Source organism: Mesoplodon densirostris, chromosome 7 (assembly GCF_025265405.1).
Source record: "Mesoplodon densirostris isolate mMesDen1 chromosome 7, mMesDen1 primary haplotype, whole genome shotgun sequence".
Lineage (NCBI taxonomy): Eukaryota > Metazoa > Chordata > Mammalia > Artiodactyla > Ziphiidae > Mesoplodon > Mesoplodon densirostris.
This window is the reverse complement of record NC_082667.1, coordinates 121,415,521-121,438,778: the sequence shown is the minus strand read 5'-3', so window position 1 is coordinate 121,438,778 and position 23,258 is coordinate 121,415,521. Positions and strand designations below refer to the sequence as shown.

The 23,258-nt window shown below is 56.2% G+C and overlaps 1 protein-coding gene across 1 annotated transcript in view; it reads right to left on the bottom strand.

The window, feature by feature from the left end:
* Window positions 1–143: 143 nt before the first annotated feature.
* Window positions 144–23,258, bottom strand: part of ST14 (ST14 transmembrane serine protease matriptase) — a 31,205-nt gene continuing 8,090 nt past the window's right edge. Inside the window, exons 2-19 of the mRNA XM_060104479.1 lie at window positions 16,238–16,397; window positions 15,914–16,041; window positions 15,608–15,678; window positions 14,909–15,066; window positions 14,702–14,737; window positions 14,181–14,421; window positions 10,484–10,623; window positions 10,209–10,306; window positions 9,448–9,557; window positions 9,227–9,357; window positions 7,980–8,084; window positions 7,599–7,709; window positions 7,402–7,515; window positions 7,039–7,161; window positions 6,143–6,329; window positions 856–1,130; window positions 381–517; window positions 144–305 (exon numbers count right to left, since the gene is read on the bottom strand). Coding sequence (XP_059960462.1) covers window positions 144–305; window positions 381–517; window positions 856–1,130; window positions 6,143–6,329; window positions 7,039–7,161; window positions 7,402–7,515; window positions 7,599–7,709; window positions 7,980–8,084; window positions 9,227–9,357; window positions 9,448–9,557; window positions 10,209–10,306; window positions 10,484–10,623; window positions 14,181–14,421; window positions 14,702–14,737; window positions 14,909–15,066; window positions 15,608–15,678; window positions 15,914–16,041; window positions 16,238–16,397 — 2,487 coding nt within the window. The remainder of the gene's footprint in view (window positions 306–380; window positions 518–855; window positions 1,131–6,142; window positions 6,330–7,038; window positions 7,162–7,401; window positions 7,516–7,598; window positions 7,710–7,979; window positions 8,085–9,226; window positions 9,358–9,447; window positions 9,558–10,208; window positions 10,307–10,483; window positions 10,624–14,180; window positions 14,422–14,701; window positions 14,738–14,908; window positions 15,067–15,607; window positions 15,679–15,913; window positions 16,042–16,237; window positions 16,398–23,258) is intronic.

Below are 23,258 nucleotides of genomic sequence, written 5' to 3'. Positions count from 1 at the left end.
TGGCTGAGAGGCCTGCGGGCGAGTCGCCATCTCCAGAGGCTCGGGGATCAGGTCCCAGTCTGGGTTCCGGGGGCCGAGCCGGGGGTCCAGGCAGCAGTCCCGTCCTCAGCCCGCACGTGCGCACCTGGGGTGGCACCTCGCCTCTACACCCCTGTCTGCTGTTTAATCCAGTCCCGAAACACGGAGAGCCTCGTGTACACGCCTGGCTTGTCCCTCTGCGCACAGCCGTCGCCCCAGCTCACCACGCCGGCCTGGAACATCCGCCCATCGGCCTCCGGGCTGGACAGCGGGCCCCCGGAATCGCCCTGCGGGGAGACCAGGCCTTGGCACCGAGCCCCGCCGCCGCGCCCCCAGCCCCGCCGGCCGCCCCGCCGGCCCACCTGGCAGGCGTCCACGCCGCCGCTGAGGTAGCCCACGCACAGCATGCGCGCGGTGATCTGCTGCGGCAGCAGGCGCTCGCACGTGGTCTGGTTGATGACGCGGATCTCGCCCTTCTGCAGGACCAGCGCCCCCGTGCCTGAGAGGCAGCGGAAGGGGGGGACAGGGCGGGAGGGGCGGCCGGCGGTCAGTGGGGAGGCGCGACCAGCGGAGCCCCCGAAATAGCGCGGATGCCCGCGGCCCACACGTGGCTAAAACCTGAGGGCACGTCTCCAGGATGGGATGCTGTGCAGCGGGGCAGTGCGATCAGGCCGCGCTGACCATCTGTCGGGGGAGGAATCCGATACCCACCCTGGGAAGGCGTGTGAGAAAGGGAGGGACAGAAGGACGGCCACGAGGCCCCCCATCCCACAGCGGTTGGGCTGCGGGCAGAGCTGTCAGCCCCTCACCCCCGGCTTCACCCCGACCCCCGCTCACCTCCCTCCTGCGTGTGGCCCCAGCCGGTGACCCACATGGCCTTGCCGGTGGGGAAGGCGTGCGCGGCATCCGGCAGGCAGATGGGCCGCACGGTGGCGCTGTACTCGGCTGGCTGCTGCAGCTGCAGCAGCGCAATGTCGTAGTCAAAGGTGAAGTCGTTGAAGAAGGGGTGGGAGATGACGCGCTGCAGCCGGCGCTCCTGCACCCCGGGGGCGCTGCGCTTGCTCTGGTCGTGCAGGCCCAGGAAGGCGGTCCACATGCTGTGGTCAGAGTACCTGCCGGGGGCCGGAGGACGGGCGGAGAGGGAGGCCTGAGCCGGCGCCCTCGGCCTGGTGCCCTGTGCCCCTCGACCCGAGCCCGCGCCCACCCCAGGACGATGCTCAGCTGCCCTCGCTTATCTCATTACCAAAAAGATCTCCCTTCTCATTCATCTACCCTTCCATGGAAGGAACACATCCATCCAAATACTTCTCTGACACAGCGGTACATACTTTAAGTACCAGAGGAGCTAAAAAGTAGATGGAACTTCACCAGGTTTGTCGTCGGTAGCGGGATGGTGCAGCAATTCTGACTATTTTGTATTGGACGACTGAACCAGTAAAAAGACAAGACCCTGGTGTTGCTGGGACCCAGTTTCCCACGTGGGAAAAGGGAGACACCCCACGCCGCTGATGTGCTCTCAGAGCAGGAAAAGCTCACGGCTGTTCAGAAAGATGGCCTCAGAGCAATGGCGTCCCCAACAGCAGCCAGCACTTGGCTTCTAACTATCCTTCCCCACGGAAAGGAACCGAGGCTCCTTGGAGAAATGGTTGATTTCAGGTCTGGAGCAAGTAGCACATAGAGTGAACCAGGAATATTTTGTTTTACCAGGAGTGAGTGAGAGCTTGCACAAGGACGGTGCCAGTAGGACAAGGCTTTCACGAGTCAAGATCTGGATCATCTGGACGCCAAAGTAAACTATGGGGTTAGATCGCTATACATGATAAACAATATAAGGAGCGGAGGAGAATCTATCCTGAAGCTAAAAAATAATCTCAAAATAATTTATAAGAAGAGAAGGAAAGCTATGCTTTCCAGAAAAACACCAGCTAATAAATACAGAAGAAATGACACAATAAGTCATATTGCACACCTACCACAGCAATAACCGATACACACAAGAATTATCAACAGATGCTAAAAACCACTGGGTAACAAGATATCCACACTGGGACTTCCCTCCTGGTCCAGTGGTTAAGACTCTGCGCTCCCAATGCAGGGGGCCCGGGTTCGATCCCTGGTCAGGGAACTAGATCCCGTATGCGGCAACTAAAAGAAGAGATCCCACATGCCACTACTGAAGATCCTGCACGCGGCAAGGAAGATCCCGCACGCCGCAACTAAGACCTGGTGCAGCCAAATAAATACATAAATAAATATTTTTTAAAAAAAGATTTACACACTGATTCAAAGCATCACCCAAGATTCATAACCAACGGGGAAGTACCTTGATAAGTACTGGTAGACACCACCCTAACCAAGTAATTAGACTTGTCTCCAAATCATCCCCACTGATGGGGTATTATGTACTTCCTGAGGACACATCACCTATGCAGTGTTTCCTGACCAGAAAAAAAAATTTTAACCTAACTCTAATCATGAAACAACAACCAAGAACATCCAGATCGAGAGACATTCTGCAAAATAACATCCTGGACTTTTCAAAAACGTACTGCCATTAAAGAACAATAATTAAAAGGCTGGGAGAGACTGTTCTACATTTTAAAGAGACAAGTCAAAACTAATGACTAAAACAAAGCATATCCCTTGACTGGACCCTACATTTTTAAAAATCCTATAAATACTGGGAGAACTGGAGGAATCTGAAATGCAGACCCTATGCCAGCTAATACGTCAGTGCGATCGTTTCCGGATGCGATAATCGTATGGTGGTTACATGGGAGGGTTTCCCTGTTCTTGGGAGACGCCGCCTGCCGTCCTTGGAGAAGATGTGCCACGATGGCTGCGCCTAACTCGGAAATGGCTCAGAAGGGGTACGTGAACGTCTAGGGAAGCACAGCCTAGGAGTGATCTGTGTGCTCGAGCCCGCCGATGGGTACTGTGTCCGAAAGCAGAAGGAATCTGAGGAGAAGACCCCAGCGTCAGTCACCAGAGAGGGCCTGGAACTCCCAGACGACAAAGAAGAGAAAAAGAAGCAGGAAAAGAAAAGACACAGTGTGAAAACTCCACAAGGTCATGAAGGACCTCTTGGAGAAAAAAAGCCCCAAAGCTGGTCGTGTCGAGCCGACTGGTGACATCCCTGTGCTGCATCGTCACAGCACATCAGCTGGACAGCAAACACAGAAAGAATGGTGAAGGCTCAAGCGTTAAGAGGCAACTCAGCAGCGATGGGTTAGATGGCGGCAAGAAACACCTGCAGATAAACCCCGGCCATTCCGTCAAGACCTAAGGCAAAAGGCAGAGGTCGACACAGCCGACCACGCCAAGCACTCTTCTGGGGCCGACGTGTTACGTCATCTGATCCCCCAGACAGCCAGTCAAGGTGGCCTTGGGCCACCATCTGAACCCAGCAGCCCATGCTCTTGACCACGAGATGCCACCTCTCGGTAACACCCTGGGATCGCTTGCTGACTCAGAAATGTGTCCAAAGTACCTGCACTCCAGGTCCTGGCACACTTCATCCCTGCCTGTCCCTGCTCACAACCCTCCCTTTGTCTGGAAGGTCTGAGTCACCTGGTCCAGTGACAAACACCCTCCCGTTTCAAGAGCAGACCAGACACCCTGCCCATAAAGGCACTCCTAGCAGCCACCCTCCCCAGCACTCAGGGGAGCTCTAACCCACACGCTGGACCCTCGGCAGCCTCCCCCCAGCTCTGGCACAGCCCTTACTACGTGCACGTGTGTATCGCAACTTGTCCCCCTACCCTGGGACGTCTGGAAGTGCAGGGACCAAGTCTAATTCAGCTTTCTCTCCCGGTGCCAATGGTAGCAGTGGCTGTTGAGGACATTAATGGGCAGAAGTAAGACTGCTGAGCAGGAGCAGATGAAGGAGAAGGAAATGAGAAATGACAACGTGAAGCAAGGGCAAGAGGAAGACGCAGGGCAGCGCCCAGGGGCAGGTGCTTCAGGAAGAGCCCACGCACATCCCAGCTCAGCCTGGAGACGGGCTAGGAACGGGGACGGTGGCGGCGGTGTGGGTGCAAAGCACCCACATCTTGGTTTCTTCTCAGGGAATGCCGAGTTCTGGGGCTGGACCAGGAAAATACAGGATAAGCCTAGAGCACCAGGTGGTGTCCAAAAGCAAGGAGGTGGCTCAGAAAAACAAAAGAATGGGGGCATGTCCTAGGGAGCCGGGCACCAGCCTGGAGAGCTGTCAGTGGTCGGCTCTGGAACAATCTAGAGACAGTAAACAACACGGTATTGGATTACAACCCGAAATATAAATATATGCACGAGTCCCTACAAACGTAAATAGATGATTAAATAAATACATGGGAGAGAAGGGACAAAGCTTCCTTACAAAGCAATTCCACACTGACTCATTTTCAAAGAAGGGATTACAGAAGGCGGAAACACTTCCGAGTGGAGAGAGCTGGTATCACCGTCTTAACCAGATGACCGAGATGAGCATCACCAGAGATAAGCCACGTTGACATCATTTACCTGCTGATACAACGTGACTTTCTTCCAAACACTCATGACCCCAGTCTAATCACGAGAACAACCTCAGATGCATCCAGATGGGGGCACTCTACAGGGCCCCTGGCCTCCAGACTGTCCAGGTCACGAAAAACACACAAAGACTGAGAAATCGTCCCGGACCAGAGGAGACTGGGGAGACAGGACAACAGACACAAAGGGGGCACCTGGACGAACTCCTGCAGCAGAAAGGATGCTGGTGTGAAACTGGTGCCAGGGAGCCTGGGGGGGAGCCCGGCAGGGAGCCCAAGGGGAGCCTCGAGGCAGCCCGGAGGCAAGTTCCTAGTAAGGGACCGTGAGTTTCTCCATGCTGACAAAAGCAGCATGATAACATCAAGGGAAATTGGGCGAGGGTACGGGGAAATTGCGTCCTATCTTTGCAACTTGTCCACATTCCAAAATGATAAGTTGATTCTAAAAATTCTGAAGTAAGCTCCCATCACCCCAAGAAGAAAGCAGATTGCTTCTGCCCAGAGTGGAGTGGAGTGTGAGAGTGAGAAGAGAGGGGCAGGCTGGACCAGGCTGCACTTCACCAGCCCAGCAGCGCCCGGGGTCCACCACTGTCCCCACTCCCCCCAGGCCTCTGCTGTTACATCACCCCCAGCACGTGCACCTGTCTGACCGGCCCCAGTGTCTGGCCTTAGGCCTACGGCACGCTATGGGTCCTGTCTGTCCCGGAAGTCCACGGTGGTCCCGCTCTCTCTTGGCCAAGGGGCGACCGTGGCACCCTGGGTCCCCTTCCCACGCAGCTGCCCGCGGCAGGAGGGCAGGCGCCCGGCAGGAAGGCCCTGGGTGAGGGGGACCCCTGTGCCTGCGTCTCCAGGAGCAAGCTGTCCCCCCAGTCCCCCTCCCACAGCCAATGGCCAGAGAGCCTGGGCGGGCTGGACCTAAGTCACAAAGAGCCCTGGTGCTGGGCCACATGCTCCTGCTAAGCCTGGCCCTGTCCACCCGCCCTGAGAGGCCGGTGTGGCCCAGTGGTATGCTTGGTGCCCCTCCCTGCACCGGGCTCGGGTCTGCCGTGGACCTGAGGCTACGACGGGCTGAGCACCTACTGTGCGCCAGGCACGGGCTCAGCGCTTCAGGTGCGTCCCCGCGCTCCCTTCTCACACCTCTCAGCGTAAACATCACAGCGTCACCATCGGCACCCAGGAGCCTGAGGCCTAGGAAGGTAAGTAACTCGCCCACGGTGGCCTGGCAAGCCAGGGCCGGGCGGTGAACGAGAGGGTCCCAAGGGGTCTCCAGCGTGCAGAGGCTGACCGCACCGGCTCTTCAAAGCTGTACCACCTCAGGCAAATGTCCTTACCTCTCTGATCCTCCGTTTCTGTAACACGGGGACGTGTTCAGACCCGTCTGCCTGGGCTGTTAGGAGAGGCACTGAGATCCCGCTGGACAAGAGGGGCTCCCCATGAACACTCATTTTTATTCCTTGTTATTAAGCCCCATCCGGGGGGTCTGCCACCCCTCCGGCCCCGGCCCTGCCTCACCTGGGCACGACTCACAGACACAGGGCCTTTCCACCCCAGGGAACATGGAGGGGCGCCCCACTTAGGGCCGGCGCGAGGCCTCCCTGCTCCGGCCCGTGACGCACCTGAATCCTCTTTGGTCGACGAAGCAGTGGGCGGCGGACACCATCCAGCTGGGGGAGATGAGGGAAGCACCACACACGTGGCCCTGGCCCAGGGCGTGGAGGCTCACCTGCCAGGGCCATTCCCCTTCGTCCGCGTTCTCACCCCCGACAACCCGAGACTGCCTGGTGAACGACCTCAGCCCACAGTCTGGGAGGGGCAGAGACGGGAGTCACAGCGGGGCACTAGCCCCGCCACCACAGCAGCAGCCGGGGCAGCCACCTGGCCCCTCTCCCTGCCCCCAAATTCAAAACCCTCACTCCCCACCTCCCCGCTCCTGCACAGGGGCCTTCAGACATCTGCTGGTTTGCTTAGATTTAATTTGGGTGTCCTTTGCCCAGATTTTCTTGTTGCATGCTGAAGGACACAGCTCTCAGAGGGAAGAGCAATGGGTGACGTGAAGTCACAGAACAGCTGCAGCTCTGCTCACATGTAACCTATGGCCAGCGCTTCTGAAATACACAAGAGGCTGCAAATTGAAGTATGGGTGGGGTGGGGACAAATCCCTGCCGAGGGCTCCAGGAGCTGTGCTCTCTCCCCTCCAGGCAGCACAGGCAAGCCAGGCCTTGCCCCTGTGGCCAGGTCTACAGAGCAGGGGTCAGCCCAGCACCGCGGCCAGGACACCAGCCGGGCCACAGAGGCCCTGACGTACTAGCTGCCCTGGGCCGTGCCTCCAGGACCAGAACCGCCTGTGAGGCAGTGCCTGGGTGCCAATCAGCAAAGTTATCCTCTCCTCCAGGCAGACACACCCTCTCACCAGGGCAGAGCTGGGTGAGTGAAGCGCTGACATAATGCCCACCTCCGTACGCGCCTTGCACAGTGAACAACCTGCACAACTGTATGGGGCAGCCCTGCTCACCACAGTCCTTCTCATCCGAGCCATCGACACAGTCCTGCTTCCCGTCACACTCGGGGTTGCCCTTGCTCACGCAGAGCCCGTCGAGGCAGCGGTAGGTGTGTTTGGTGCAGGTGACGGTGCTCACTGCTCACGGAGGCGGACGCGGGGCGGGGGGGGGATCAATCTCCCTCCCGCGCCCAGGCTGATGGCCCATCCCCCTCCCGCCCCCCTCGGGCCTGCCCCCTCGTCCACACCCGTGCCCAGCTGACACCCTTTCTCTCACACTCAGTGTGCAGGGCGGTCTGTGTGTGTTGAACTCTGGACCCGCTGCACGTGAGTGTGGCAGGCAAGTGCCCAAGGGAAGGGGGCGGGGCCTGGCCTCACCCTGGTCGCACGTGGCCTCATCGGACCCGTCCCCACAGTTGTCCTTCCGGTCACACCGCTGGCTCTGCGGGAGGCACTTCCCGTTGTTACACCTGAAGGTCTCGGGCGGGCAGCCTGGGGAAGCGCGAGGGCTCAGCAGGGGCTGGCGGGTCAGCAGAGGCCGCGGGGAGCCCAGCCGCCACCCCCACCCCACTCACTGCAGCCCTGCTCGTCACTGCCGTCCTCGCAGTCCTTCACGGAGTCACAGACCCAGAAGAGGGGCTTGCAGAGCTTGTCCGTGCACGTGAACTGGTAGGTGGCGTTGCATTCTGGAGGGGCGAGGCTCACTCAGCACCCGCTCTTCCCGGGAGCTGGGGCACCGCGCTCCTGGGGACCACGTCCCGCCTGGCTGTGGACGCTGACGCAGCACCGCCTGCTCCAAAGGGGGCCCCCAGGAGCCCGAGGAAAGGCGGCCTGTCGTCCGCCCCGGGCCAGGAACAACCTCCCCCGCCACCTCGGGCTGTCCCGCCACAGGGTCGGTGGCAGAAGCCGGGCACAGCAGGGGCAGAGGATGCCCGGGTCTGGCAGCCCCGACTCACGGCAGTGGAGCTCGTCGCTGTGGTCGGTGCAGTCAGCCCAGCCGTCACAGCGCAGCTCCTCCTGGATACACCGCCCTGTGTTACACATGAACCTGCCCGGGCACGCTGCGGGGAGACAGGGCAGGCCTCAAGTCCATGACCCCCAGCCCCGCCTCCAGCACAGAGGAGCGAGGCTGCAGCTGGGGGTCTCCAGGCCCGCTGAGCTGTGACAAGGGGCTTCCTACAGCTAGCGGGGGAGGGCCAGTCGAGGTCCCTCCCGCCCCCCATGACCGAACCCCGGGAAGCCCCGGGCAGAGTGGAGAGAGGCTGGCGGGTGCGCATGCAGTTCTACTGCCCCGTGTCCTTGGTCAGCCACGTCCCCGAGCGCCAGGCTCCCCGTCGGCAAGTCGGAGCGGCAGCGGCTCTGCAGACGGCTGATGTGCGTGTCCCACCCTAGTGTCACACGGCATCACCAGCTTTCCTTAATTCTAAGATATTTTCCACATTCCGATGTTTCTGAAATTGGAATGTGTCTGACAACTGATGTCATCAGGCAGATGACAAAATGGAGAGGAGGCCGTTGTCACTTTCTCTGCCCAGGTAGCTTAGTCACTTGTCAAAGCGGTTTGTTCATCTAATTACATCCTGGCGGTGAGTCGTGTAGTTGAATTTGAACTTAAATTTGGAAGTTTGTGTGCAGTAAAAGTGACTTCCAAAAGGTTATTCTATGATGCAGGGTTGAAACAAAAAAAATCACCATGGACATGGAAGAACTGGTATTCACAGCAGACAGTGAAATTAAAGGTCACGGAAACTGCCAGACCTCTTCCTTAGAGATCACAGAATTTTCAAAGCTAGGAGTAGTTAGTGTGATGATTCATGCCCCAGTATGTTCTAACGTGTCTCAAAAGCATGCTGTTAATCCTACAGGTGCTCAAAGACACACAGAGACAAGCACAGATTCTCAAAGTGATGCAGAACCAAAGGGACAATAGACCAAAGGAACCCGGGGGTCCTTGGCCTGAGATGCTGCACCCAGGGACCAAAGGACATGGTGTGTGCCGGCGTTCACTGTCGGCCTTTTTTCACAAGTGCATCTAAGGTAGCCTTTTTTTTTTCTGCAGAAAGCTACTAGAGCAACTGATAATGCAATCCTACCGGCTCCGGTGGCCTGGAGTCAGGAGAGCACAGTGCTAGTAAGACACAGAACAGAGCCCGTTGCGGGCCCGCCCTCCAGCCAGGCCCCGCCTCCCGAGCGTGTCACTCACGGTCACTGGCGTCGTAGGACAGGTACTCGGCCAGGAACCCGGTGTCCGTGTAGGACTGGTCCGAGTGGAAGTGGACGGTGATCTTGCTGCTGCCGCTGCTCACAACAAACTGGGGCCTCTCTCCACAGTACCTGGGGGCGGCAGGGGGCTCAGCGGGAGGAAGAGGACCCGCCCCGGGGCTGGGGCGGCCCCCCTCCTCCTCCCCCTCCCCCAACACCCACCTCTCCCCGTTGATCTCCACGTAGTCCTTGGAGCAGGAACCCAGGGGGACGTTGGGCTCCAGCAAGAAGAAGGCTTTGAAGTGCACCTTCACGTTTTGGTTGTCGGGCACCTGGGGAGAGAGACGCTGCTGACCCTCTGTGCGGCTTCGCTCCTTCCCAAGTCCAGGGTGGCCCGTGGCGGCCACGGGGCCAGGACCACGGCGGGAGCACGGCTGCCGGGCTCTTCCCTCCGGCCCACGGGGGCAGTAAGGACCCGGGCTCCATGCTGGGAAGACCTTCCAGACTTGCAAACAGCGAGACACACTATGACGTAACTAAAGAAGGCTGGAAAGTCCTCCCCCATCACCGACGGGACGGCGTGAGGGGCCCCGTCGGCAAGATGCCTGTCTCCTGCCGTCCAGCAAGCGCGTCCTCTGAGTGTCACTCAGCCTTCGGCCTCGTCCCAACAGCTCCTCTAAGAGGCCGGCGCCCCTGCTCTCACGTTGCCCAGAGCGAGCCACGTCCCGAGAGGGAAGTCCCGGGCCCAGGTCCCTCCGTCATGTCAGGCGCCGGCCAGGAGGCAGGTGTGAGCCCGGGTCTGCTGGATGCTGCCCCAACCTGCCCCGCCCGCGGCCTCCATACCTGCACCTCAGGGGAGGCCGGAGGCACTCACCGTGCTCTCTCCTGCCGCCCTGGAGCATTCCTCCCCCTCCCTCCCCCTCCCTGTCCCTTGTCCCCCCCCCTGCTCTAGCCGCCTCCGCGCCCCCCATCACAGCGCCTACCTCGATGATCCAGGTGCAGTTGATGTTGGGCGGGTAGTGGCCTGGATAGTAGGGGCTGCTAAATGTGCCCTGGGCTGCATGCAAGTAGCCTCCACAGCCTGAAAGGAAGGGGAGGGGGGCGGGCGTGAGGACCAAGGACCCAGGCGGGCCGGGAGCCCTGAGGAGCTGGCTGGCCTCCCTCAAGCTCCTGCCTGGGCACCGGACACTCCACGACCAGGAGAGCCTGAGCGTCAAATGTGGTCCTGAGCCTTGTCCCCTCCTGGGCTGCCCCTTACTGCTCATCCGAGGCAGCTGGAAGACCGTGGCCTCGAAGCCGGGGTGTCGGCGCTCGGTGCTGGTCACCAGCGTGACGAGCAGGACGTTCTGGGAGGAGAGGAAGGTCAGGTTGTAGGAGGGAGGGTATGTGCCACACAGCCTGCGGGGCAGAAGGGGGGGCGTTACGAGAGCACAGAGCCCAGCAGAGGGGCCGAGGGTGGGGTCCCAATGCCCTCCCCACACGGGCAACCAGCCGCCCGAGTAAGGACCTCCTCAAAAGACCGTCCATGTTTATAACAGCAAGAACTCAGGAACACTGAGTGCCTAACAATAGAGGACTCGTTAAACACACTATGGACCAAATAATAGCAACGACAGCAGTAGTAACTGCATCAACTACCAGCACTTACTAGGAACACGCCAGGCACTGTCCTTAGTGCTTCTGCATCCATTGACTCAGGTATTCGTCACAACAACCATTAAATACTATTATCCCCATTTTACAGATAAGGAAACAGAGGCAAAACAGGTGAAGTAACTTACCCAAGATTGCACAGTTAATAAGTGGCCGGACTAGATGAAAAGACAACCCATAGAATGGGAGAAAATATTTGCCAACGAAGCGGCCAACAAGGGATTAATCTCCAAAATATATAAATACAAATAGCTCATGCAGCTCAATATCATAAAAACCAAACAACCCAATCAAAAAATGGGCAGAAGATCTAAATAGACATTTCTCCAAAGAAGACACAGATGGCCAAAAAGCATATGAAAGGATGCTCAACATCGATAATCATTAGAGAAATGCAAATCAAAACTACAATGAGGTATCATCTCACACCAGTCAGAATGGCCATCATCAAAAAGTCTACAAATAAGAAATGCTGGAGAGGGTGTGGAGAAAAGGGAACCCTCTTGCACTGTTGGTGGGAATGTAAATTGATACAGCCACTATGGAGAACAGTACTGAGGTTCCTCAAAAAACTAAAAATAGAGCTGCCATATGATCCAGCAATCCCACTCCTGGGCATATATCCGGAGAACACCATAATTCAAAAAGATATATGCACCCCAGTGTTCATAGTAGCACTATTACAATAGCCAGGACATGGAAGCAACCTAAATGTCCATCAACAGATAAATGGATAAAGAAGATGTGGTACATATAAACAATGGGATATTACTCAGCCATAAAAAGGAATGAAATAATGCCATTTGCAGCAACATGGATCGACCTAGAGATTATCATACTAAGTGAAGAAAGACAGAGAAAGACAAATATCATACGATATCACCTATATGTGGAATCTAAAAAAAAATGATACAAATGAACTTATTTACAAAACAGAAACAGACTCACATACACAGAAAACAAACTTATGGCTACCAAAGGGGGAAGTGGGGGGAGGGATATATTAAGAGGTTGGGATTGACATATACACACTACTCTGTATGAAATAGATGATCAACAAGGACCTACTGTATAGCACAGAGAACTCTACTCAATACTCTGAAATAACCTATATGGGAGAACAATCTGAAAAAGAATAGATATAAGTATATGTATGACTGAATCACTTTGCTGTACACCTGAAACTAACACAACATTGTAAATCAACTATACTTCAATATAAAATTTAAAAATAAAATTAAAATAAAGTTGAAAATTTTTTTAATCTAAATGAGTCAATAAAGAAAGAAATGGAGAAAAGAAATCTCCCCCCCTCAAAAAAAAATGGTGGTCCACTTCACTGGACCACCAGGGAAGTGTCAGGGGACTTCCCTGGTGGTCCAGGGGTTAAGACTCTGTGCTTCCAATGCAGGGGGCATGGGTTCAATCCCTGGTTGGGGAACTAAGATCCCACATGCTGTGTGGTGTAGCCAAAAAAAAAAAAAAAAAAAAGAAAAAGAAAAAAGAAAAAAGAAAAAAATGTGGCAGGCCTGAAATTCAGACTCAGCACTCAGGCGCCAGAGGCCTCAGGGCCAAAGAGCATGTCATGTGCGCTAACCAACGCCACAGCCTGCAGCCATTACCGGTGACAGAGACACACTACTCACCTGGGAAGATCATCATAACATATGTCATCTTTACAAAGCACATAACAAAACCAAGTGTACCATATAATCCTTTTTTTAAATAAATACGCAAACCTACACATAGCAAAAAATTCTATAAGAATGTGCAACACACATTTAACAGTGATTATTTCCAGATAGTAAGACTATGAGTGGCGTCTGTCCTCTTCGTGCTTGTCTGCTCTCCACTCTGCCGCCCAGGACCAGGTATTCATTTGTTGTACAATCAGTTACAGAAAGAGAAAGAAGGCCTGCATGAAAAGGGTGTTTAGACCGAAGTCCTGGCTGTCAAGCTGTGGCAGCAGATGGCTCCCTCCTGGTTTGGGCCTGAAGTTTAGCCCCTTATTAGTTGTGAAACGTCTGCCCGGCTCATTTCCACAGGCAGCAGTGAGAGGCTCTGGTCCACTGAGTCGGGAGCGGCAGGGGAAGCCGAGTGAAGGCAGGCCACCCCCACCGGCAGCCTCCGATTCACCTCGGCACCCTCAGCAGGTGCAGTATGCCTTTTCTTAATTGAAGTACAGTTGATTTACAATGTTTCAGGTGTACAGCAAAGTGATTCAGTTATATGTAGATATATTCTCTTTCAGATTTTTTCCACTGTAGGTTATTACAAGATATTGAATATAGTTCTCTGTGCTCTACAGGAGCTCCTTGTTTATCTATTTTATATATAGTAGTGTGTACCTGCTATCTATGCCTTTTTATTTACTATAACCCCGATGCTTTGATACCTGGGGCTTGCTGACCTGGAAAGGCAGCCCCACCCCCCAGGGCTAGCCAATCCCTGGAGACAGTAAAGACTAGGGTGAGACTTTCACATGCAGACTAACTAATCCAGAGCCCACACCCCAACACCTTCTCTGTGGAGGTCCCCTGCTCCAGGCCACTCTCCACCTGCCCTGATCACCCAGGTACCAGAGGACTGGAGACAGCCCTAGGGCCCAGAGCCCGCTGGAGTTATTCAAACCAGCCAGTCCGAAGGTGCTACCCTGCGCTGCCTTGCCTTGCCTTTCCTGGAGAATCTACAGCAAAGGCTCTGGCCCACGTTTTCCTCCAGCCCCCTCTGCCTCCTGATGACCCTGGTGCTTCCCCATATGGCCCTGGGTGGCCCCTCCTCTCGGGAACTGTAACAAACTATCTTTACAACTGTTGACCTCACTATCGCTGAGTAACAACGAGACCTTCATTTACAACAGCAGGTGGAGGAATTCCCTGGCGGTCCAGGGGTTAGGACTCGGCACATCCACTGCCATGGCCTGGGTTCAATCCCTGCTCGGGGAACTAAGATCCCACAAGTCTCGTGGAAAGAAAGAGAGAAAGAGAGAAAAAAAGAAAGGAAGGAAGGAAGGAAGGAAAGAGAGATACAACAGCAGGTGGCACCTCCACTCCGGCAGGTAAAAGACAGGTGAAGGAGTACCCAGGATCTAGGGACCCGTGGGCCTCCGGCATCCCTGCCAAGGCTGACAGTCACCTCTGAGATGCCCCCCTGCAGGGACCACGCCACGCCTGCGCTCTGCTGCCTGCAAGTCGGCAGCGGCCTGAACCTCCAGCCTCCACTGCAGTCATTCCGGAGGCCCAGCTTGCCACGGGCAGCCGCCAGGCTCCCGCTGCCCACCTCCACTCGCCCAGGACACTCACTGCACCAGGGCCCGGGGTTCCACGGGGCTCAGGGTGTCATACACAGTGACCAGGTCACTGCCACGTTCGTCACAGGTCGCGACGTCGAAGCTGCGGAAGGTGAGGCTCAGTGTGGAGTCAGCGTCCCCCCGCAGGGTCCACTGGCAGCGGGCATGAGACGGGTAAGGGCTGTCGGGGAAGCCGGGCGTGGTGAAGCGGGTCGGCTCGCTGCCACGGGCGTGCAGGGCAAAGCTGCAGCTGTCTGTGTGGGGCAAGAGGATATGGGGCAGAGCTGGGCAGGGCCACGAGGCGAGCAACCAGGACCCCCGCCTGAGGTGGACAGGCAGCCAGGCCTGGCCCCTCTGAGGTGTCCCAGGCTGCTCTGGACCCGGGAGAGATTGGGAAGGGGGCTTCTCATGGCCCGGGAGAGGCAGAGGCATGTGCTGGCCACCACCACCGTGTGACTCTGGGGGACCCCTCGACTGAAGGGGCATCCGGCCACATCCCCCCGCTCCTCCTCTGGGAGGAGGGCGGATACTTACTGTCCTGGGTGTTCTGTACTGTTCTGGGGTCAGTGGCTGAAGAGCAAGAGGGAGAATAAAGCATTTACTGGTGTGTCTATTTCCTTATTCCTGCTTCCTTACTGCCCTGAAGGGAGGTGCCAGCCAGCTGGCAGTCTCCTGTCCTGGGCACGGGCCCTGGGATGTCCCAGACCAGACAGATGCCCGCCCCGGCGCCCCTGCACTCACGGAAGGCCACCACTGAGGTCAGCACGAAGGAGCTCACGGAGCGGGCTCGGGGCGGCAGCGTGACCACGTGCTCCTGCGCCATGGCCTGATCGGCCTCCTGCACCAGGTGCTGGGGGATGCTGAACTCCGACCAGTAGTAGGCGATGATGCTGCCCTCGCTGGGGAGAGAGGGGCGAGCCTGAGGTGCCGGGCCCACGCCCTCCCAGGTGCCCGCTGAAGACGGGGCAGGATTAAGAGCCTCCCGAGGGGCCTCACCAAGAGACCTTTTCCAGGCCGGGCCGGCCCCCAGGCTCTTGTACGCCCACCCACCTGCTGACCCCTCGAGCCAGAGGCCTGGGCCTTTTCCTCTCACAGCCTCACGCCCAACCAGATGTGCTGTGTTGCGGGGGGCAGAGCAGCTCAGGCTCAGGAGCGGGAAAAAACCTGGAATGGAGTCTGGGTTCTACCTCTAGCCTGGGCACATTGAGTCACAGCTTCTTGAGCCTGTTTCCTGAACTTGAAAGGGGCTGACAATGCCACCTGCCACACAGCATCCATAAGGATTCAATCAGACTAGCAAAAGCAAAAGTACTTTGGAGATAAAGTCAGGACAAGGACTGGGGCCTTGGCTCTCTAGGCAGGGCCTCGCGGCCTCATCACTCCGCAGGGCCCAGACGCTGCACCACAGCAGCGCCTTTCCGCCGGCCTTCCGGCACCCACCTGAAGGCGGTCACAGCTGACTTCCTGTAGTAGGGGCCCAGGACAGGGATCCCGCTGTATAAGAGCTTCAGCTGAGGGAAGGAGAGGAGGCTGATGGGGGTCCAGAGAGCGCCCATGACCCCGGCCCCGCACCCAGGCCACTCCCTCCCTCCTGGGACCCGGGGCCCCTTCCCAGGTGCCCGGGAGCCCACCTCACACACCAGCCCAGGCATCTGGGAGCAGAGAGGAGCCTCCTTTCTGCTGGGCGAGGGTGCGCGTGCCAGAGCCGACAGCAGGGCCTGGGCTCTGCCCAGGGATGGGACTCACCGCTTCCTTCACCTTCTTGGCCAGGTTTACAAACTCAGTGGAGCTGGAGTTCTCGTAGGCATCCAGAAAGTTCTCGTTCGTGATCCTCAGGTAGCCATTGAAGACCTTCTGGACCCGCACGTTCCGGTCTGTGAGAGAACAGTGAAGGACGGTGGTCAGAGCAAGGGACACACGCCCTCCTGTCCCCCCACCGTCACAGCTGCCCTCAGCCACCCCGGGGGCAGCAGACCCTGAGCCCCATCACCTCCCCGTGGGAGGAGCCCTCCCTCCCTCCCGCTCACAGCAGGCGGGCCTGGGTGGGCCCCTGGAGGAGGGTCCACTCACACTGAAAGTGCCACACCAGGAGCCCCGCCATGAGGGACAGCAGCAGGAGGCCAGCCAGCACGGCTACCAGCACCACCCACCGCCGCGGGCCGCCCTTCTCCACCGTCCTGGTGTTGTTGGCCGGCAGGAACTCCACGCCCTCCTCAAAGCCATTCATGTTCTGAACAGAGAAATCAGCGCACCGCCGGTCAGAACCCCCGGCCTCAGCAGCCTCCCAGCCCGGCTCGCGCAGAACCTTTCCGCTCTGTCAGGTCCATCAGGAAGGAAAAGCCAGGAGGAAGGAGCGGTGGCCTCGCCTCCATGCAGCCCCAGGCACGTGCTGCTTAAGAACTGTGAGTTTAAATAAAAGGGAAACAAACAGCCCATCTGAACCCAGTCACTGAGGCCGTCAGCTACATGAATCGTATTTGACGCAGGAGGATGCCCCGGTGTGGGGACCGAGGGCCCAGCGCAGGGCAGGATTGCCTCGGGCAAGCTGCGCTGCACGCCCCAACCCTCACCCTGGCTCCACCAATGTTTAACCGGCCAAAAGTAAAAAGTCAGTAAACTGGGCAGCTCGGCCGTGCCACTGCAGGACAAGTCACTCTGCTCTGAGCCTGAAGTCTCCCAGTCCAGGACCCCAAGGTGAGCTGAGAAGGCCAGGTCTCTACTGGAATCCACACCCAGGCTCGGACCCAAGAGCATGAAAAACAAACAAAGCTTCCAACAAACAGGATGGCAGGGGGTCTCCAGGAAGAGGGGGGCATGAGTACGGGCGGGCAGGTGAGGTGTCTGCAACATGCGATGACAGGTAGGCAAATTTCCGCCCTCCGGCACACACTCTATCTGTTGCCCTAAACCCAGGGAGGGGCTGTGCCCTTTTATTCATTTATGATTATTGTTTTTTTTAATTTTATTGATTTTATTTTTTGCTGTGTTGGGTCTTTGTTGCTGCGCGCAGGCTTGGGGCCACTCTTCGTTCAGGTGTGCAGGCTTCTCACTGCAGTGGCTTCTCTTGTTGCGGAGCACAGGCTCTAGGCGCACGGGCTTCAGTAGTTGTGGCACACGGGCTCAGCAGTCGTGACTCGTAGGCTCTAGAGCGCAGGCTCAGTAGTCGTGGCGCACAGGCTTAGCTGCTCCACAGCATGTGGGATCTTCCCAGACCAGGGCTCGAACACGTGTACCCTGCACTGGCAGGCAGACTCTCAAGTCCCTGTGTGTCTATGTTTATATGTGTTGGAAGAAATGTAACACAATAGTTTAATATGTTTATTTTCAATGTCCAGGGTAATTTCACAACTGTTTTCTTACCCAAGCCTCACAACAATCCTGGAATCATGCATGACTGGTGCCCTCACTGCCGTTCTACAGAAAGGCAGGGAGAAATGGTGACCCTGCAAGATCACACAGTCACTGGATGGGAGCTCCAGATTTGATCCTGATTTTTTACCCCAGAACTCAGGGAGCAAGTATTCTGGGATATGGGAAAGCAAACTCCTTGGGAAGGGGAAGGTGGCCAACAGCATGGACAGCGGAGCCCAAGGGCCACCCCAGCCTGGCCGTGGAGCAAGTCGTCAGCCATGGCGCTGGCTCATAGGCAGGGCCCTGGTCGTCCCTGCACTGTGACTACCAGGCTCCACTCAGCCCAGAGATGCTGTTTAATCAGTAACTAGACGACTTCCATTTACTAGCCTACTCTTGGCTCCATTTTCAGGCATATTAAAGGTCATCTTGCCTAACCCAGTCCTTTCACTGATAAGGAAACTGAGGCTGAGAGACAGGGAGTGACCTGTCCAAAGTCACAAAGGGAGTGAAGCCAGTAAAGCAGCAAAGCGGGACAAGCCGCACCAACCCTCATCGGGGTTTCACGGATGCACGGGATTGGGTGGACCCCGGGAGCAAGTGGCAGGGAGCTCCCATCCGTTCGGGCTTAACTGAAAACATAACCTTCTCCCCACACATAACCATCTCTCTACAGACTGCAGAGCCAACAGAAGAGGGAGGATGCTGGTGCCTGTCCTGTCTTTCGTAAAAGTAAGCACATTTACAGGTGCACATACAAAACACAGTGTGGTAAAGCAGGTGCTGGCCTACCACAAACAGAGGCCATGCAACTCTCACGGCCTCTTCTCCCCGGCCAGCTTGAGTTAGATCTTGGCTCAAGGCCAGCTCAGACAAGAGAGCAAGGGATGACTTCCTGGAGGACAGACAGGCATCAGGGGTGCACACAGAGTGAAGCCCCAAAGGGACAAAGGGGGAGAGCCCAAGGTGCGGGGTGCAGGGGCAAATCAGATCACCATTCCCACCCAACTTCCTGGAGGGACAGAGGGAGTACCGTCCAAAAATCCAGAAGTGGAGACATATAAGCCCTGGAAAATATCATATTTTCTGCTGGTTTAAGCACACTAGTGCAAATGATGCATATCCTCCCCAAGGTCAGTGGTTGTCCAAAAAATTAATTTATAGAAGGTAAAAAGGAAAAGGCTTTTTTGTGTGTGTGTGTGTGTGTGGTACGCGGGCCTCTCACTGTTGTGGCCTCTCCCGTTGTGGAGCACAGTCTCCGGACGCACAGGCTTAGCGGCCATGGCTCACAGGCCCAGCCACTCCACAGCGTGTGGGATCTTCCCGGACCGGGGCACGAACCCGCGTCCCCTGCATCAGCAGGCGGACTCTCAACCACTGCGCCACCAGGGAAGCCCGAAAAGGCATATTTTATTTGATGCTATAGGAAAGACCTTTGTGGTCACCCTACTCCTGTTAAGTACGAAACTCACCAGGGCTGAAAGCTAAATGCTTAGCAAGCAAAACTGTGTCCAAGTCAACCACAGAATCCTCACGCTGGCGAGGACCCCTTACCTGGTTCTCCAAGCGCACACTGATGGCCTGGCACCGGCCACTTGCTCACCAGGGCCCGCTCTCCCACTGGTTCCAGGGACCAGCAGATCCAAAGCCGGAAGGTGGCATTGGCAGCTCAGTGCGGTCCTCGTGGGAGAAAAGCTACTGGTAAGTGTTCACGTTTATAAATAGCAAAAACAATACTAACGATCTAAAAATCTGCACAAGATTTCAGTCAAAGCAGACGGAGAAGAAATAAATCTTCATGCTAGGCTCTCTTTTTAAAGACTGTTCGTCATTTGGCCAAGGTTGGGTGTGATTTGCCGGGAAGGCAGGGGATGAAGCTGACGACTGAAGAGGTGGCCGAGAGTCCTGGGAGGGGCCACGAAAGGCTCCCACGTGATGTCTGGTGATGTGCTTCTGCAGCTGAGGATCAAGGTCAAGGGGCAGAGGTGACGTCACTGGCTGGAGACACCGACCTGAGACGAAGACGAGGGTGGCTGGCTTCACGTGCCACTCCCAACTCTGCCGTGGACTGGTGGCAGGCGGTCTTCGCTCACCGGTTCCGTGACTCGGTGTACCCACCACCAGCTGGGACGGATTTCAATGCCATGATGATGTCATCCCGCCACCGTGGTCACGAGAACCATAAAATATCCCTGAGATGGTTCAAGCAAGAAAGCACAGTCTCAGCACCTGCAATGGTTTTCCAAGGTGAGGGCCAATTCCATGGCACTTCGAAGATGCTTTTCTTTTCAAGAGGAAAGACAAAGCCAGCATGACTCTCGTGGCCACTCCCCGATGCCAGTTCGAATCAGATCCTGGCCAGAGTCCCCAGAAACTCAGCATGGGCTCAAGGCCACCGGAGACGACAGAGCAAGGAGTGGATTCCAAAACTTAACACTGTATCTGTCATCCCGGGAGATGCTGAGAACAGTACAACGCGTAGCACTGAGATACCAGGGATGAAACTGGAGAAAGGCCCCTTCTTCAAGCTGCTATCTATGAAGGGACCCTGTACCTAGATGGACTCTCTCCAGTAGAGTCAGCACCCACAAAAAAATTCAAGAGGCTGTGGGCAGTGTGCAGCCAATATGCAGGCTCCCAAGGGTGGGGACTTCACCTATCCTGTGGCCACCGCAGTCCTGGCCCAGCAAAATGATGAGCACAGAAAGGACACTTGATTTGCTCATCACAGGATGATCGAAGCAACAAAGGAGAAGGGAAAAGAAACCCATGTCGGAATCCACCCACTCACCAGCCCGGGGCATCTGATCCCAAAAGAAGCCAGATTCTCAAGAAACAGGAAGCTCCCATTGATGGTACCACTCCAGCATACTCCAGACTTGCCTAGCCATGAAAAATAACGATAAAAAATAAATAAAAGAAGCACAGCGGGGCTTCCCTGATGGCGCAGTGGTTGAGAGTCCGCCTGCCAATGCAGGGGACACAGGTTCGAGCCCCGGTCCGGGAAGATCCCACATGCCGTGGAGCAACTGGGCCCGTGAGCCACAACTGCTGAGGCTGCGCATCTGGAGCCTGTGCTCCGCAATGGGAGAGGCCGTAACAGTGAGAGGCCTGCGCACCGCGGTGAAGAGTGGCCCCCACTCGCCACAACTAGAGAAAGCCCTTGCACAGAAACGAAGACCCAACACAGCAAAAATAAATTAATAATAATAATAAAAAAAAGAAGCACAGCGCTTGCTCAGCATCCAGATTCCCCAGCCCCTCTCCCAGGAGATTCCAACGCAGGATCAGAGCCCTGGGGTCTGCAAGTCTAACCTGTGTCCCAGGTCATTCTTGGGAACTAGTCTGTGAGAATACACTGTCGCCTACCATTCCCAGGAGGCTGCTGGCCCGGCTCACCCACCGCCCGCCACAGTGAGAGGAGCCAGCTGGGTCGTGTCAGTTTCGGTCAGCCTATTTTAAGCAACCGCCTGGGATGCAAGGTACCTGCACAAGGGGCTGGGCTGGGCTTCTGCGTCCAGGACCTTCCCACGATAGGTTATAAGCACCATCCAGAAGTCCCGGAGGCTGCCAGCAGACTTCTGCAGACACACACTGCCAGCCAAGGCCGGTCAGCTGGTGATGGACTCCCCAAACCCTCTGCCTTCTTGTTGCTTGACCCTCTCACCCTTCCCCTTCAACCTTGTCACTGTCCTCAGCTGCCCCACCTGAAGAAGGACCTGCCGGAAAATGGGTGAGGCTGTGGGGCCCTAAGGAGGAGCCAGAATCACCTGCAGATCCGTGAGTCCAAGGAGAACAGAAAGCTGACCCAGAGCCAATAGCTCCCACTGAAGGAAAGAAAATAACCCAAAACTCTGCACACCTGGTCAGAGCGGGACGGAAAGTCCCAGGGGCCTGACTCAGCCAACCGCGGGCACTGTCGGCCCGGGACCCGGTGGTTCTCTGCCAGCTAGCGTCAAGCTCCTGCGGGTTTCATGTCTGTGTCCCCTCCTGATTCCTGGCACTGCCCAGGGCCCCTCCACCCTGCCCATACCACTGTGGCACTGGCACCACACCACCTGCAACCAGACTCCGTGGATACCAGACTCTTCTTTCTTTTATGAGGGGTTGGAGTTGGTGGATTTCCACCCCTTCAACACTGGTCTGGGGGTGCTAACCTTGACCCCAGCCAGGAGGCCCCCAAAGCTGTAAGGAAGCAGGAGGCTGGCACCATCCTGCCACTCTGAAAGGCTCTGCTCCTGTCCCTGAGGACACAGCCCAGGGCCCCTCCAGGAAGCATCCAAGGACCACCTTGGTCCACAGTCTTTCTCCCTGGGACCTCACCTCCCTCAGACCCTTGGCATCAATGATACCCCCCAGCCACAGAGGGCAGACAGGCAGTCCTAGGAGGTCAGGCTGCCCCACTTTCCTCTTTGTACTGCTTCTCTACCCCGTACCCTCTTCCCTTGACCTTGCCCAGGCTTAGGACCTGACTGATTGATGGGCTGAAGGACTTCTCTCTTCCTAGCCAGAATTAGGTAGCCTACCCAAGGCAGGTGCCAGGACCCAGGCAACTTTCCAGACCTGTGTCCACCCCTAGAAGGGGAGAGAATGCTCAGTCCACACCCCAGGGATCTGCTGAGAGCCCCCCAAGCTCTCTGGTGTCAGCCAGCCCGGCCACCTGCTGTACCCGATACTGATGCCAAGGCATGTAAGTTTAGGCCCTCCCGGTCTCACCCTCTCCCAGTCCTCAGTTAAATGCTCCCCCAGGGCACAACCTCTTTTGTAATTCCAACCAGAGAATTCCATCTCAGATGGGCTCCAAGACTGTGTAACAGAGCAGCACCCCCAAACCCAGGCAGTCTCTTTGATCCCACAAACTTTGCACCTGCCCTGTCCTTTCTGGCCAGAGACCGTCTTCCTGGGGCAGCCACGCCCACCTTTCTCCTGCCCCAGTCACCTGACCGGGAGCAGAAGTATCTGCCCGCAGGGGCACAACCAGGCAGGTTCCCCCGGAAGCTAAACCAGAAAGAAACTAAACAAGGAACCAGAAACAAGAGAAACTAAGAAACAGGAAACTAAACAAGAAAGAAACTAAACAAGACAGAGATAAAGGCAGCACCATGTAACTCCTTTCCATCCTTCTTCTTGACTTTTCACCGAGCCCACATTCCGATTTCATGGGCTAGTGCTTTTTCTAACTATTGACATTTTTGTTGAGATCACTGTAAATCCAAATGCAGTTGTAAGAAATAATACCAAGATCCCTTGTACACTTTGCCCAGTTTCTCTCAGTGGTAACATTTCGTAAGACTACATTGTAACCCCACAGTATTAATATAACCCACAGATCTGATTCAGAGTTCCCATGTTACTTGTACTCTTTTGTGTGTAACTATTAAGTTCCATACGATTTAATCACTGGTGTTTGTTCCTGTAACTACCAAGTGTCAAGATTCTGAACAGTTGCAACGCAAGGATCCCTCCCACTTCCCTTCTGCCCCCCCAGCCACTAGCCTAAAACTGTCCTTTCAAAAATGTTAGATAATCCCTCGTCCAGGAAGATCCCACATGCCACAGAGCAACTAAGCCCGCGCTCCACAACTACTGAGCCTGCGCTCTAGAGCCCGTGCTCCGCAACAAGAGAAGCCACCTCAATGAGAAGCCCGCGCACAGCAATGAAGAGTAGCCCCCGCTCACTGCAACTAGAGAAAGCCCGCGTGCAGCCTCGAAGACCCAACGCAGCCAAAAATAAATAAAT